Here is a 14,721-nt window from a genome sequence, read left to right as displayed (position 1 = left end):
AATTAGCGGGCTGAATTTAGATTAATGCGAAAGGACAGGAGAGAGACATTTACCGATATTGTCAGCAGAGGAAATATTTAAATTTAGCTTTTCCTTAATGGAGAAATGCAACATCTCTGTTAGCAGAATGCTCCCTGGATATACCTAGCAGGGAAAAAGGCTTTAGTCAGCAGCCAGCCTCGGAAGAAGCAAGATGAGTTTAGTTACCAGAGAGCAAACGGTTGAGGCACATTTGCTACAGACTGCAGCACAATGAGCCCTTTATTTAACAGTGGGGCTCTTCTGTGCGAGGTGACAGATGGTCAGATTAAAGCAGAGTTGGGTGCTGAGGGAGGAAAACACACACGGTTTTTCTTCAAGGGTATCCACATTTGTGCAGTTGGGACAGCCCGGTTCTCAGAGGAATTGTCTGATCAGCTCTGTCGCTGCAATGCCCTCCGATGCTGCTGTTAGGCACTGTTCGCTTTGCTGGAACACCATTAAATGGGATAATACTAGGATGAGCAGTTATTTTCCACTAGCAAACAAGTATCAGGGACCATTTCCCACGCACAGTCAAAACAACCCCTCCTCTTAACAAAAACAGGACAAACACTTGTATTTGAAACACGTATTTCAGCAGCTGAAGTGCTTTGGTGGGGCTGTGCTTTGCACATACTCTTCCACGTCTCCCTCCGTTCTGGTCAGTCAGCAGGTGACCACGGCTCGGTTCAGGTATCAGATACAATCACAGCAAAAACGCTCCAGCCTGAAATAACTCAATGATCTTTGCAAAGCACCTGACAGGCATTCTCAAGGACAGCAATGCAGACAGGAAAATGCTGGCTAAGAACACTGAAGACAAATGACTGCCTTTCCGGAATGGGCCAACAGGCCTGTAGCCACATGGAGCACCAAGGACTTCATGGGTCTCCCCCCTAAGATAAGCATCTGCTTCCTGGAAAAATGAGAGGGTGAGCTAAAATGTGAAATTTTCAGAGCCTGATGCTCACAGGACAAGAATGAATAAATTTATGAACAAGTCATTTGGGGTGGGAGAATATGGGGGCAGAAATAAACACCGCTTTCTCCAGTCCATGAGTATTTTCAGATTGCTTTCAGGTGTCCCTTTGCTTACTAGGGAGAGTCGATCAGTTTAGTGAAATGCTTAGTGACACTGAATTCATGCTTTGCTGTATAACAAGTCCAAGGAATTGCATATTGGCAAGAAGGAAACTACGAGAATCCAGTGGAAAACTTTAGAGCAGGAGAAGTTACAGTCAAGACCCAGTTTTGGGCTTCCTGGATCAGGCTGGTCTCTGCACAGCTTACACGTATCCACTTGCTACTTCTGTGATACGAAGTGGAGGCATCAGGACCAGGCCAGTTTCAGCCCCAATTTCTAAATCAGAGAGTTAGATAACTTGACTAAATACCCTGTATACAGATCTGAAACAAGCCCTTAGGTCTTCTGAGACTCGTCTGTCAGTGCCTAACATCACATTTGTTTCACTCTGTGATTTTTAGTCCCCTGAGGAAGAGTGTTCTTAGTCAGCGTTCTGGAAACACTGAGCTCTTCCCTCTCATGTTTTACCTGCTTTGGGATTTGGTTTTAACTCCAGGCTTTCTTGATCTGTTGCATCCAAAATCTTGTATTTGCTTTTTCTTTTGGATTTTCCTTTTCGTCTAAAGGGGAAGAAAAGGAATTAAGAGGCAGGCCATTTCTGAAAAAGCCAGAAGAAAAAAACAACTCTGATCTTCAAAGCTAGAGTACTTGCTTATTTCAGATTATGTTCATATCAGAAAGCAAAACCTTAAAAACATTGGTTTAGTTGCACATTTATAGGCTAATCCAATTCTCGCTTAACTGAACCCAAGGTTCTAGGACTTCCACGTTTCACTTGAAACACTAAGTGACAAAAACTAGTATCCCAGGGCTAAGCAGATGACCTGCTGGGATGATGGGTTTGAATCTTTCACCTCCTAATGAAGCTACTTGGCTCTGAAGCACTGATACAGTGCAGGTTATGGCCTCAGTCTCACCTCTTGCAACAGCAGATCACCATCCAGGATAAGATTCCAAAGGCAACCACAATGACGAAAGATGCAATGATCACATACAGCACACTCCACTCTGAAAGCAAAACACCCCAGAGATAAAGACGTTTTGGCACCTCATACAGTTGACAGTGTGCACTTTAGATGACTATTCTTGAGAAAGAAAAAGAAAGGCCCGACGCTTTGCAGAATTAGAGGCTAGCATCCACCACTGACAGGACTACTGACTCACCTACGGAAGCCAGAGGCTTGATATCCAATATGCGGGCTTGCTGCACAAGGGCATTTTTCTAAGTGTATTGATCTATAAAATTTGCTTTCCTATGGCAGGAAAGCCTCTGTAGGGGCACAACAGAAAAGAGCTGTCATTTATACACCTCTTGAATGGACTCAACTCTTTCTGAGTGTTCACCAAGAGGGTCTGAAGAGAAGTCGCTTCCCTATCAAATATCGCCTACTTAGAAGCTACGCGTAGCGAGACTAGGGCAGGGACTATCTCCTTGCGTGAGCGTCGTGTCAGAGATGCTGGGAGAAAGCAGGTACCTGCTCCTCTGCCTACCCTGGGTTTCAAACACTGTCTGCTTTCCAAAGGTGAACAATCCCAGGGAGGTTGCACGTACCACAGTTGCTTTCGCCGTCCCCCATCTGCACCCTGACGAAGTTCTCCATCCAGAAGGGGTCACAGACGCAACGCTTGGTGAAGGAGTCACAGCGTCCGTGCTCAGAGCAGTTCAGCTGACACGCTAGGGACCAAAACCAGCAAGGTGAACTAAATGACTCGCACGTGAGGCAAAAATGGGACAGTACGGTTCAATACAGCCAACCCCCGTAGGCTCTAACTTGAACCTTGTCGCTCTGTACTTCATCCTCTTAGCTTAGCTGTAATCGCAAGCAGTGAGAAGTGCAGACATAAGCACCTAGGCCTCATGCCAAACTAAAAAGTCCCACTTCACTAACAACGTAACACGGTGGCTCTTACTTACTGACTGTGTTAATTTCTAATGCCCGGAAGATGAGGAAGTCTGACTGTTGTTTCCGTAGTTCGTTTTTTAGCGTCCAGGCTACCTCTCGTCCTTTGAATATTTGATGAGGTGGCTGGTTCTGTACAAAAAACACCATCTTCGTGCTGGAAGTCAGACAAAAATGATTATCTGCTGCTTTTCCAAACATCAGGCAGAGAGCCATTCTCCCCAGTCTGTCATCAGAGGGACTTATTCAGAATCCCAAATTTATCTGAAGACCAGACTTCTGTCTCCATCTTGGAAGCAGTAACATTAGACCTGGTCATACAGTAGAAAACCCTTTGGGGCATCTGATCCATCCATATTTTCAAAGCTAGGGCTGGACTGTTCTTGAGTTTGCTAATGGTTTTGTCAAGTCTAGTTTCAAACACCATCAAGCACATCTTTGCATATTCACACTAAGTATGCAAATCCCCAAACTTTAAGGTCCTGCCATTTTCATAATCTCCTCCCTCGCTGTGGGATCCTTGGACCTTACTACACATGGAACTTGGGGGCTCATTTAACTGCTCAGCACAGAGCTCCAGCAACAGAGAAGACAGTGAAGGTTTACAATCTTTTGCAAAGCTTAGTTTGAATGCGCAAAGTGTTATAGCCAGAAAAAAAGGACAGGTGTAGAGGATACTGTATTCTGCACCTTTTAATGCATTAACTTTATGATAGAAGACCTCGCTCCCCTAGGCTTGCTAGCCTTGCAGAGCCCTGTGTATCCTTCAGATTCACAAAAGGATGCATGGATGTTTCAGGTTTATTATTACCAGTGAGCCTATGAGTCAACAGGATATTAGTCAAGCCCACAGAGTATGTGAAAAAACAGCAGCTGGGGAAAAAAGGTATTTTTTAAATAGTACGAGTTACTTAGATAGTTGAGGCAAAAACGGGATCTTAAAGACATCTGTCAGAAAATAATCTCTGCTCTTTTGTAACACTTCCCACTCTTTTGTCTACTTACTAGACATATAAACAGATGAAGCATTAATTACGAGAATCCCTTACTTGCCTTACTTGGTGAAGAACAGTGGCAACTGGTCTGGTCATGGCAGAGACAGAAAGGTAATATTACAACAGAAAGTGCTGGCTCTTCCGTTCTGAGCTCTTTAGGTTTGCATGGACAATGAACTCTGATTTTACTGCTACAGCAGGCAACATGGACATAAAGAAATCGATACATTACTGAACTCAGGAAAGTCTAAAGTATAACTGCAAATTTATTGCTGACTTGCTGCATGACTTTAAGCACGTCCCTTAAGTCTTTTCCAGTGATTTATCTACCTTAAAGCTACTTCACTTTCAGTAAAAATTAAGTGCAATATTGCACTTATTTCCATAGATTACCACTCTGCCCTTGATAAGCTTGTTGCCAGGCCACTCACATGCATGTTCAGGCATCCTCAAACACACCTACAGTAACGACAGGCTGCTGTTAGTACAGATACGTGCAGCTGTTGCTGTGACAACGCTGAAGTTTTCTGCAGAACAGTGAATTTCCCAGAGCAGCCATTTGTGCAGAGGTAAGAAAGCTAAACTCGATCAGGTACTTTCATGCCAAAGCAGCACGGCTGGGATCCGGCTGGGCCAAACCATCCCTTGTCTGACTTGCTGGTTGCTGTACTTGGAGCTGAGCAACACTGTCCAGGCGGGTAACATGACCTTGGCCTACAGCCCCGCCTATAAGCAAACCTCCACTTGTTTAGAAGAGACCAGCAGTAGTTTACTGTAAGCTAAATAGCAATCAAAACCAAGTTTTCCTTATCTCTTCAAACAAAAATTACACTGGTTTTCAACATTTTATTTTACGTTAAATTTAAGCAGATATTAGTTTTATATTAGCTCTACTGCCTGCACAAAGCTGGCATGCAGGGCTACTGCTAAGGGGATTGCTACACCACCACCTCTGGTGCGGCGTCAGTCTTTCACCAAACTGCTCCTGTTCCAAGCCCCATTATTTGTCCAGTTATAAGTCACAGCTGTAGAACATCCTTCAGATAGCCTTCACAATTTTCAAAACCAGATCAGATTAGTTCTTAGTTTACAGATTTGGGGGGCAAAGACATTAGCAGCTGAAAACAGCTTTTGAGGACAATGCAGCATCTCCAAAGGGGAAAGACACCTGCTTGGCAACCCACCTTCTCTGACCCAAGCAAGTAGGAATATCAATTTTAAGCAACATCTCCGCATGTTCCGATTGTCCAGTCTGCTTCCCAAGAGAAAACAGCCCTTGGTTTACTTAACCCTCAAGCAATCCCCCTCCATGTACACTCACAGACGAACCCTACCTTTGTTCGGTGTATGGCTGGATCTTCTGCACAGTAATGTCCGAGTCGAGGACCCCCAGCAGAACACCTATTTGTCGGATGAACATGCCCTTCTGCCTCTCAGTCAGCTGGCTGACATTAACATCCAGAATTATCTCCACGAGGTTATTTTTCCTAGGATCTAGTGAGAACGTAAATAATACAGATCTTTAGAACTTCTATTTAACAGTCTGGATACAAGTCAGGTTTCTAGTGTCTTTCCAGATGGATACTTTCTGTTTTGAACAGAAGAGTAGAGAATCTCAGTGTAGGAAAGGCTGTAAGTCTATGACTTTCACAGGTAATGGCAAGCAATAAGAATCAGCCCCCAAGAACCACATGAAAATACAATCACATCCCTCAAAACTTTTGACCTTTTACAGTTCTGAGCTGGACTAGACTACACACTTCATCTCAGCACACTGTATCCAGAAAAACAGAGGGCTTGCTAGTGCGCTGTAGGCAAATGTGGTACAGCACGAAACCCAGACTGACCAGGTTTGACTTCCACTGTGCTCCTTTCCACATCACTTTCTCCTTTGGCATCTGTTACTCTGAGGTGGAATGTGTAGGTCCCTTCTACCAGATTGGACAGGAGAAGAACAGGATGATGGTCTGAATTATTTAAGACTTCCTGGAAAGCAGAGCAAAATAAGTATCAGGAAACAAAGGATCAGACTAGCATGATACAACATCATACTTAAGGATATCACTAGAAGGTAACAGGTGCAACAATCAGCTTTACATTTCCTCAGGAGCTGCCAACACTACCTCTCACTGACTTTTGTGATGCTGCAGACTACCATTTAAAAAAGAAACCTCACCCCAGCTGCAGGGCTCCCCTCGTCCCGGGTCCACAAGTAGCTGACGATTCCCTTATCATCAGAAGACTTTGATCCATCCAACTCAGCCGTATTTGTGGGCAAGGTGATGACAACATTCCCAGCAATCTTTGCAACTGGTGGCTTGTTTATCTCTAAGTAAACAGAAAGAAAGCATTTGGAGAAAAATCTGGTAATGCCCAATCAAAAACTACTGCATTAGCTCTCCCCTGTAACCCAGAAATCCATATCTAGCCCTGGGGGAAGTGAAGGAAAATTACGTACTGCAGGATTCAGCTGCAGATACTGTTCCTCCAGAAAAGTGTAAACCCCTGACTTGGAGAAGGCCGTTTCAGTGCTCTCCACATTATTTTTCACCCATTCCTTACTCTTATTTTGCCTCTGAACACAGGTTTTGCTGAACTGCTCAGAGATAACCCGTGTCTCAGGCTGGACATACCTTCTTTGACAATGACGTTGACGGAGCTTTGGCTCTGCAAGTTCCTCTCATCTTTAACTGTCAGAGTAAACTCGTATGTTCCAACTTGAAGGCCTGTTACAGTGGCAATGCTGCTGTTGGCATTCTCCAGCTTGACACCATCTGGGCCCCTAACCAAAGCACAAGAAGATCAGTTTAAACTTTGCATAGACCATGGGAGCTAAACAGGAGGCTCAAGCTCAAGCAGAGTTTATCAGGATGCAAACAGACAGTTGCCTGGAAATACAGAGTCTATGACAAAAAGCAAAATTCTTTTCTCCAGTTACAGCAAGATAATCAAAAGAGTAAGTGCAGCATTCAGAACAAAAAACATAATTTCTGTGGTTTAGTGTTTTGGTTATTTTTAAACCAGGGGAGCACCGATACCAGCATTTAAGTAGGGTTTACAAAAAGTGGTACTTTCAGCAAAATTGGCTCACGTGAACTGCACAATAAGCCAATTTTTTAAGAAAATGTATAGAGCAAAAATAGTTCCTTCATTTATAAGAGCTTTGCACAGACTTTGCATTAGCAAACAGAAAAAGCTACTGCAAGTTGCTCATAGGCTTTTTCCTGCATTCCCTAAGCACTTCAGGGAATTGAGTCTGAAGGGAAGCATGACAACGAGAAGAGAAGAGCACTGCCTCATTCAAACATACTGTAAAGGATCAAGTTGGAAGGCCTTGCTGTTATTTGATTACAAGAGTCAGTCTCTTCATACGGCCAAGACCACATTACACTGCCGTGATTCGAACAGCCGGTCTCCTTTACATGCCACAACCACGCTGAGAATGGGAATCAGGCCTAGAGATGAAGGCAAAGGTATTTCTAATGCTCAAACAAAACTCCACCTCTCTCCAATTACACATAAATCCTTGTCTCATTCTAGTCACTGCTAAAGCTTGTCAGGCCTGATGTGACCAGGGTTTAACACAAGGGAGGTATGTGGGGGCATGTCTTGTTCTAAATGAAAGACCAAGATACTTCCATAAGAACAATCTGGAAGATGATACGCACCGTGTTTTTTCCCAAAGAAAGGAGACTATCTTCTGGTCATCTGAGCTCTTGCTGCCATCTAGAGTGGTGCTGTCCACAGGAAGAGTTAATTCTTTATCTGGACCAGCATCCGCCTTCGGGGGCTTATTGTTCTCTGAAAAAGGATTGCACGATTTTTCATACACATGCCATAAAAGGTGGAGCTTAAAACCCCAGCATTAAAAAGTTTCTCCATGATCCATAGTGTACTTGTTACCCGTTATCTCAACCTTGTACTCAGAGGAAGTGAGGTTAAAAGCAGTTAAGAGTTCAGATCAGTGTTTCATGCACACATCTGCAATAAAATGAGAACGAAATCTAGGAGTTCTGATTTTTGCTCTCATTCTCTAAGCATTACTCCACTTTTCCTGCTCCTGTACCAGGACCAAGCACTGTGGGCAGAGACAGCTGCTTGGAAATACAATCCTGCCATTATGGTGGGATAACGTCAATTAGACTACATTGTGTAAAATAAAAGAACAGCCTAGAAAGGCAATATTCCTAGAAACTTTCTTCTGTTGGTTTATCAGCAATATACCGGTCCAGAATGGTCCTAAATTAGAGCAGCTTTTCTGAAAGCAACACAAAGCTACCATAAGATCTAGAGTATGTTGACAGATTGATGCTCGCCTCTAACCCCTGGAATGGAAGTGGCAAAATCACCTAAGGGCAGCTTACCTGGCTGGACTATCACAGTGACCTCTGCAGTGGACTGGTGCCCAGCAGAATCAGTCACTATTAGCTGGTAAGTGTAATCACCTTCTTGCATTGCAGACAGCTGTAAGACTGGTGTCCTCACCCCCTTTGAGAAAACATATTCATGTATTAAGAAGAATCTTTACACAGATGATGATAGACCAGAAGGCTCTGCTTTTAAAACAACTATTATCGGCAGATTCTAGGGGCTTATTATTAACTCCTGTTATGGGCCCAGAAGCCTGTGCCACTTAAGCATGCAAGGCACTTACAGCTAAATTTATGCACAGCAACAAGGACACTGTTGCGGAACATAACAAGAGTAATGCCATATAGGTGTTCAGAGCTTTTCAAGAGTTAGCAACCCAAGCAAAACCTCTGGGGAGTCCTGTGCAAATTATACACATTGTGAACCTGATTCATAGACTTTCTTATTCCATAAATTTGACAGTAGTAATAATCTTTAAAAAAAAAAATGATGACACAGAAATAAGTTCCAGCTTTTACTGTTTAGGACTGAGGAGTGTCTGGCCAGTATCAGCAAAGTTTAGACTCCAAGGTTCAACTCAAAAGATCCGGTCCATTGTGTCTGCCCAGCTTAGGAAATGCACGACCTGGCACAACGGGTTATCCTGTGCACCTAAATGCCATCCTGATGGATAGTTACCTAAAAGATCACAGAGTCTGGCTTCCACACCTGCTGATCACACTTAAGCACCCCTATTATACCATTATTGATTTAGCTATTACTGATATTCTGAGAATTCAGCAACTGAACAGAGAAGGAACACACTTCCCTAGCAGCCACATAGGTTAAAGTGAGATACATGGGTGTGATACAACAGGTGCTGAGACCTGTTGTACGGGACATCAGAATCCAAAGCCATAAAGTTCCTGTCTCTCTCAATCCTCCATTCTTGAGCAGTATTTAAAAGTGCATTGCTCAAGAAAGGAAACAGGATGCCATTGAAAACCTGTGGTTAGACTGGTGCACGAGCTCAGCCACTAAGCCAATACCAGCTTCGTGTGGATTTAGTTTTAAGTATATATTTAATCATCACATGCTTGCTCTGTAAGATTATACAAAACATTTGCTAACAGTCAATTAAAAATGGTTTGATTATAGAAAAAAAAGCCAGCTAGTGAGTAATCCAGGATGAGTACGGGAGACCTGCACTGACCTGCATCTCCATCACTTTCCCTTTGCTGTTCGGGCTGAGCAGCCACTCATAGCTGACAATGCTGTGATCATCGGTGCTCTGATTCCCGTAGAGGGTGATGGAGTTCTGAGGCAGGGTGATCACTTGATTTGGGCCCGCATTTGCCACTGGAGGATAATCCACTGCTTTGTTCACAGTCAAGTTTGCAGTGGTGGAGTTGCTGGCACCGTCCGAGTCCACTACTGTTAGACTGAAGAGGGGAGGAAAAAAGAAAAAAGTGAAAGCAGCGAAGAGTCATGATTATCAGAGCTGAATACAAAACACTGGCTGGAGTTAACTGAAATGCAAAAGAAGAGTTAGAAACTTAAGACACTTTCAAGGACAGGATAGTGGGGGTTTTTTCAGGAGTGAAAAAAACCTATGGTTTGAGGCAACTGTGCTTTTTCTGAATAGAAACTTCCCCCACATGCCCAATTATCAGCCTCAAATCGATGCAAGAAATTCAAGAGTCATGTCCATCTCTCACTTGAAATCTACCAACTAGTTCCAAGATAAAACTGTGCTAGTGAAAGATCACCAGCTTTCACATACACAGTTGTGATGGAAAAGACCTCCCTGAGTATGACACTGCCTCCCAACAGAAGACGTTCATTAACATGGACACACAAGTTCACACAAGTGGCCTGAACACAGTACGCCTCTTCAGGTAGGCTAGTACCATAAAATAGAACTGCTTTTTGCTAAATCTAGATTTGAACATCGATCTGATTAGTTCATATACCAACTGCTTAAGAGGAAAACAGTGTTCAGTTATAGGTCTCAGGTTTATTTTATTTTAAATAGATCTGCTGATGCAGTGCATGGACATCACACCAAAATGCAGACCAAAGGAAAAACACAGAACAAACATTAAAGTAAAATCAGCCACTATCTATTACTCAGAAAACCATTAGGTCTCATTCACTTATCTGGGACAAACACATTGCACTTAAAAACTGGATTTAAAGACCGCATTTCTTCCTAAGCCTTTACCCAAACAGCTTAGATGTGACATTTCAAGAGACATTTTGTAGTGCTGGCAGACCATACATTCCCTTCTGCCATCATCTTAAACCAGTGCTACAACTTAAGAATAAGAAGTAGCTGGATAGTTTATCTCTTCTGAAGTGAAAAGCCATGCAACTACCTGAAAGTGTACGAGTGGAGAGAGTACATCACAAAATAGAGTTCTCTCCCTGTTGTTTTGTTGGTTTGGTTTTTTTGTGTGTGTGTTTGTTTGGTTTTGTTTTTGTTTGTTTGTTTTTTAAACCAGACTAACACTTCAGGAATCTTGTACATGACAGCTGATCAACTTTTCCAGATATAACCTACCTGAATGTGTAATTCCCGGGTACCAAGTTGGTCAGCGTCAATATGGCAGTATCGCTAGAAACTTTCTCCTCCCGCAATGGACCCTTCAGTTCTTCCCAGTGATAGCTGACAATTTTATCATCATCGGTGCTTTCTGTTTCAATTATGGGAGAAAATGCACGTACAAGGAGTTAGAAAATGCTGCTTCACAAAGCCCAGATGTTCAGTCCCCCACTTCAGCATTGGGTTTAGTGGGCAAAGGCATTTTGGTCCAAGCCCAGAGCTCTCTATTATGTGCAGATACCCAAACTGTATGCTCTCCTCTGTTTCACAGGTATACTCGAACACCCTTAATCCCAGGTTTGCATATATGCTGAGGGAAGATAAAAAAAACCCAAAACAAAACGCTAACAAAATAATACTAGTTGGGGGTAAGACAACCTGAACATATTTAAAGAAATTCCTGAAAAACTCTAGTGTGGGCCAGGATCAGTAAAGGTGGTGTGTTAGCTAACTAATACATTTGAAGCTTAACTCAAGAGGCTAGTAATTTTGACTGAAGGTAATTTTTTTAATTCTAAGCAGCAGCCTCTAGAGCTTTTCCTTTTTTAGGAGATTGGCTCAGGCAGTGCCCTTCAAAGGGGAAACATGGAGAGGTGCTGTCGTGTGCGTATTCCCCTCTCCTGGCAAGAGAGGGTGATTCTTTTCACTAAAGTGTGTTTGATAGTATCACAGCCAGTTCCTCTTAAACTTTATCCAAAGGGCCAGCGCAGAAGCAAACACACAGAAACCAGGCTTGCTAGACTACTGCATTTAAAACAGCAGGTACTCACGGCTGCCATCAATAACAGTTGAAATGGTTGGCAGTGAAATCTCCTGGAACTGTGGGGACACGATGGCAACAGGAGGCTGATTCACCCGAGGCTCTGCAACAACACCCGAGCTGTTACAATAACGTCTACAAGCAGATCACGATAAAAAGCCCTGGCCAAGGAACTCTGCAAAACTACTCTGCCGTTGTGCACCAGGAGTAGCAAGCAGAATACATATGGCACATCCTCTTCCCCCTCCCCAGCCCCATCTACCCCCTCAGTCCTGCAGTCAGCGAGTCCAGAAGAGGAGTCCAAAGAGTGGAATTGCTGTGCCACACAGCTCTGAGACAGCCACTGATCAGACTGACTGCGGAGAACTGCACAATCAACGACAGTGATTCGTGCTTTCAGCAAGTTGTACACCAATGCGGGGAAACAGTGCTAACAAAAGTGATTTAAAAAAGCAAGGAGGTGAACTGCCGCCACACCAGTACTTTGGAAATGGCTGCACTCAATCAGTTCTCCCATACTGGGTCAAGCGTGCAAGCACAGACCATTCTAACAGAGCAGCACCTAGCGCTTCTTGCCAAAGTTTGGCTGCTGCTCTGAAAAATGAATGATTTTGATGCATGCTGCCAGCTGCAGATTCACTGCTTATAAGGAAATGATCAGCAACAGCATCCAGAAGGCCAGCCACACACTCTTGCTAATTTAGGGCGTGCAAGAGCACTTCTTTGCCCACAAAGGTTGTAGAACAAGTCTCACTGAAGCGTGCAAATTAAAGGGGTTTTTTGCATAAAAGGAGATGCAGAACCTGTGGTTGCCTCTTTACACAGGCCATCTAAAAAGTAAGACCTGGTGAGACAGTCAGGACGAGCTACTGTATCCACAGCAGCTCATCTGCAAACCATGCTTACAGTAAGGAATGACATTTGACTTCACCTGCCTGTGGCTGGGAATGATATTCTTTACCAGACAGGGAAGAAAAGAACCTCCAAAGGAGCTTCAAAGCTCTGGCTTCCCCTCATTTTTTGCTCCTGCTGCTATAAGCTTTTTGCCCGGTTACAGCTAGTTTTTACTGAAGCAGTGGCTTTCCAGGGTGAGGCATTTGCTAAGCACTTTTGTGTCAGTATTCCAGCTCTTTTACTGAGTGGTTGGCCTGTATGCAGTATCGCAGAAATAGCTACGTCTATTAGCAATAGTTTCGCATCTCAGGAAATGACTTGATACACATACATATATACCGAGTTCACAGCACAAAAAAAACAGGGTCCAGTCAAATAAGCAAAACACTGTGAAACAGGTATCATGGTTTGTCAGAGACAGATGAAGTTAAGAAAAGATACAATTCTACCAACTCACTTGGATTCACTGTTACATTCACGTAACCCTCTCCACGTGCGTTTTCACCATCAACAACGACTTTGAATTCGTACAGACCAACAGTAAGCTGGAAGTAAACACGAAAGATTATTTACCTTCAGGATGGTAGCACCTTGTCAGGAGCTGTTAGAAGGTCAAGCTACCATGCTTTGGCACAGCAGCACATTAGCAGCATAACACACAGGCAATTATGCTTCAACCTCTGCATACACAGCAAAGGATGGTTTCCATGCCAAAATGGTATTACGCATCTTTTAGTTTACAATGGCTATGCAGAAACCAAAGACCAATATTCCTTTCTACCACAGGTGCCATAGGATTGTCAGTCAAGCTTTATTTTCTAGCAACAATAGGCAAACAAAAGAGAGAGAACAGAGATTAGTTCAGGTTGTCTGGCCACAGGAATCTGTACTAGCAGATTGCATTTGAGATGAGAAAGGCTGCATGTAAGAGAAGAAAATCTCTTCTTGTGTGTTTTTAAAAAGGAAAGTATTTCTTCTCTTCCTTCTAGGTGACATGAGTCAGGCAGTCACCCCTTCATCGTTCACTGTTGAACCAAGATGAGAGGGCGAAGGACTAGATGCTGGACAACAATCATGGTATCCAAAAGGCTGAAACCCTAACAGAGATAGAAACGCTCCTTTCGAAGGGCTTCTCTCTGCATGATATTGTGACTAAAGCCTGTAGATTTTTTCCGAGTGCAGCAGAATCCAAGATGCTCAAAGGAATGTCTCATAAATACAGAACTGTATATTCACACAACATTTAAAGCCATTTCCTTGTTAAGAATCCCCACGTGCAGAAACCGTCAATCCTTTCACTGTTAGAGCTTTTCTAAAAGCAGCAGCCAGGGACATGCTACAAGGTACTCCACAGCACTCATTAATGGAATCAGCAAGTCCCTTTTTCAGAGGGTAGTACAAGGCTTCAGACCTAAACAGACCACCACACCGTTTCACTAGCAGAAATATTCACAAACCTTTGTTAATGTGAAATTGTGCCATTTGTACGGCTCGACACACTACTTGTAGGCAGCTTTTAAATCCTGAAATCAATTTCTTCTTTCCCTCATGCCAGATCAATCTCCTTTTTATAAGACTTAAAATAGGGCCTGCCTTAGAATGTTGGCTGCCTGCCCATCATGCAATTTCCTATTCATCCTGAAATCACATACAAGTCTTTCCTGGCTGCCAGGGTCCCCGTCTTCTCCATTTGGCATTTAACACAACACGATACGAAGCAGCAAAAGCTTTACCTTAGATAACTTAAGGGTCTGGGAGTGCTTCCCTTCCATTTCTCCACTGTAGTCTTTTGGATGAGTAATCAATTCCCACTCATAGGAATAAGTGGTTCCTTAAAAAAAAAAAGGTCCACACATTTGTTTTTAAAAGACTGCCTTTCTGCCATGCTAAAGAAAAGCAAAGGTATTAAACATTTACAAGGCACGTTCTGCTGCACTGTGGAGAAATGAGACAGCTTGGAGTTTGGGCTGCAGCTTTTTGGGAATATACCCAGGAAAAAGAGACAATCTGTGCTTCTACACGCATTTACTCTGGAGCCAAAACCCATCTTTCAGCCTCTAAGGCATTAAAGAGCTTTGGAACAATCACAGCTTCAGGATAATAAGAGAGAA

At 43.3% G+C, this 14,721-nt stretch overlaps 1 protein-coding gene across 10 annotated transcripts in view; it reads right to left on the bottom strand.

Annotated features, from left to right (window-relative positions):
• Positions 1 to 14,721, bottom strand: part of KIAA0319L (KIAA0319 like) — a 35,317-nt gene that overhangs the window by 4,005 nt on the left and 16,591 nt on the right. For 4 of the 10 annotated variants that reach the window (XM_075173172.1, XM_075173173.1, XM_075173180.1 and 1 more), the window contains 15 exons: positions 14,344 to 14,441; positions 13,068 to 13,155; positions 11,727 to 11,819; positions 10,915 to 11,047; positions 9,565 to 9,793; positions 8,366 to 8,489; positions 7,670 to 7,802; positions 6,635 to 6,783; positions 6,178 to 6,329; positions 5,849 to 5,987; positions 5,336 to 5,495; positions 3,021 to 3,163; positions 2,658 to 2,780; positions 2,023 to 2,113; positions 1,574 to 1,665 (listed from right to left, as the gene is read on the bottom strand). In XM_075173172.1, coding sequence (XP_075029273.1) covers positions 1,574 to 1,665; positions 2,023 to 2,113; positions 2,658 to 2,780; positions 3,021 to 3,163; positions 5,336 to 5,495; positions 5,849 to 5,987; positions 6,178 to 6,329; positions 6,635 to 6,783; positions 7,670 to 7,802; positions 8,366 to 8,489; positions 9,565 to 9,793; positions 10,915 to 11,047; positions 11,727 to 11,819; positions 13,068 to 13,155; positions 14,344 to 14,441 — 1,947 coding nt within the window. The other 6 variants (XR_012677169.1, XM_075173175.1, XM_075173176.1 and 3 more) reach the window with 6 other exon arrangements.

Source organism: Calonectris borealis, chromosome 25 (genome assembly GCF_964195595.1).
Source record: "Calonectris borealis chromosome 25, bCalBor7.hap1.2, whole genome shotgun sequence".
Taxonomy (NCBI): domain Eukaryota; kingdom Metazoa; phylum Chordata; class Aves; order Procellariiformes; family Procellariidae; genus Calonectris; species Calonectris borealis.
The sequence above is the reverse complement of the archived record's forward strand: the minus strand, read 5'-3'. Positions and strand labels throughout refer to the sequence as shown.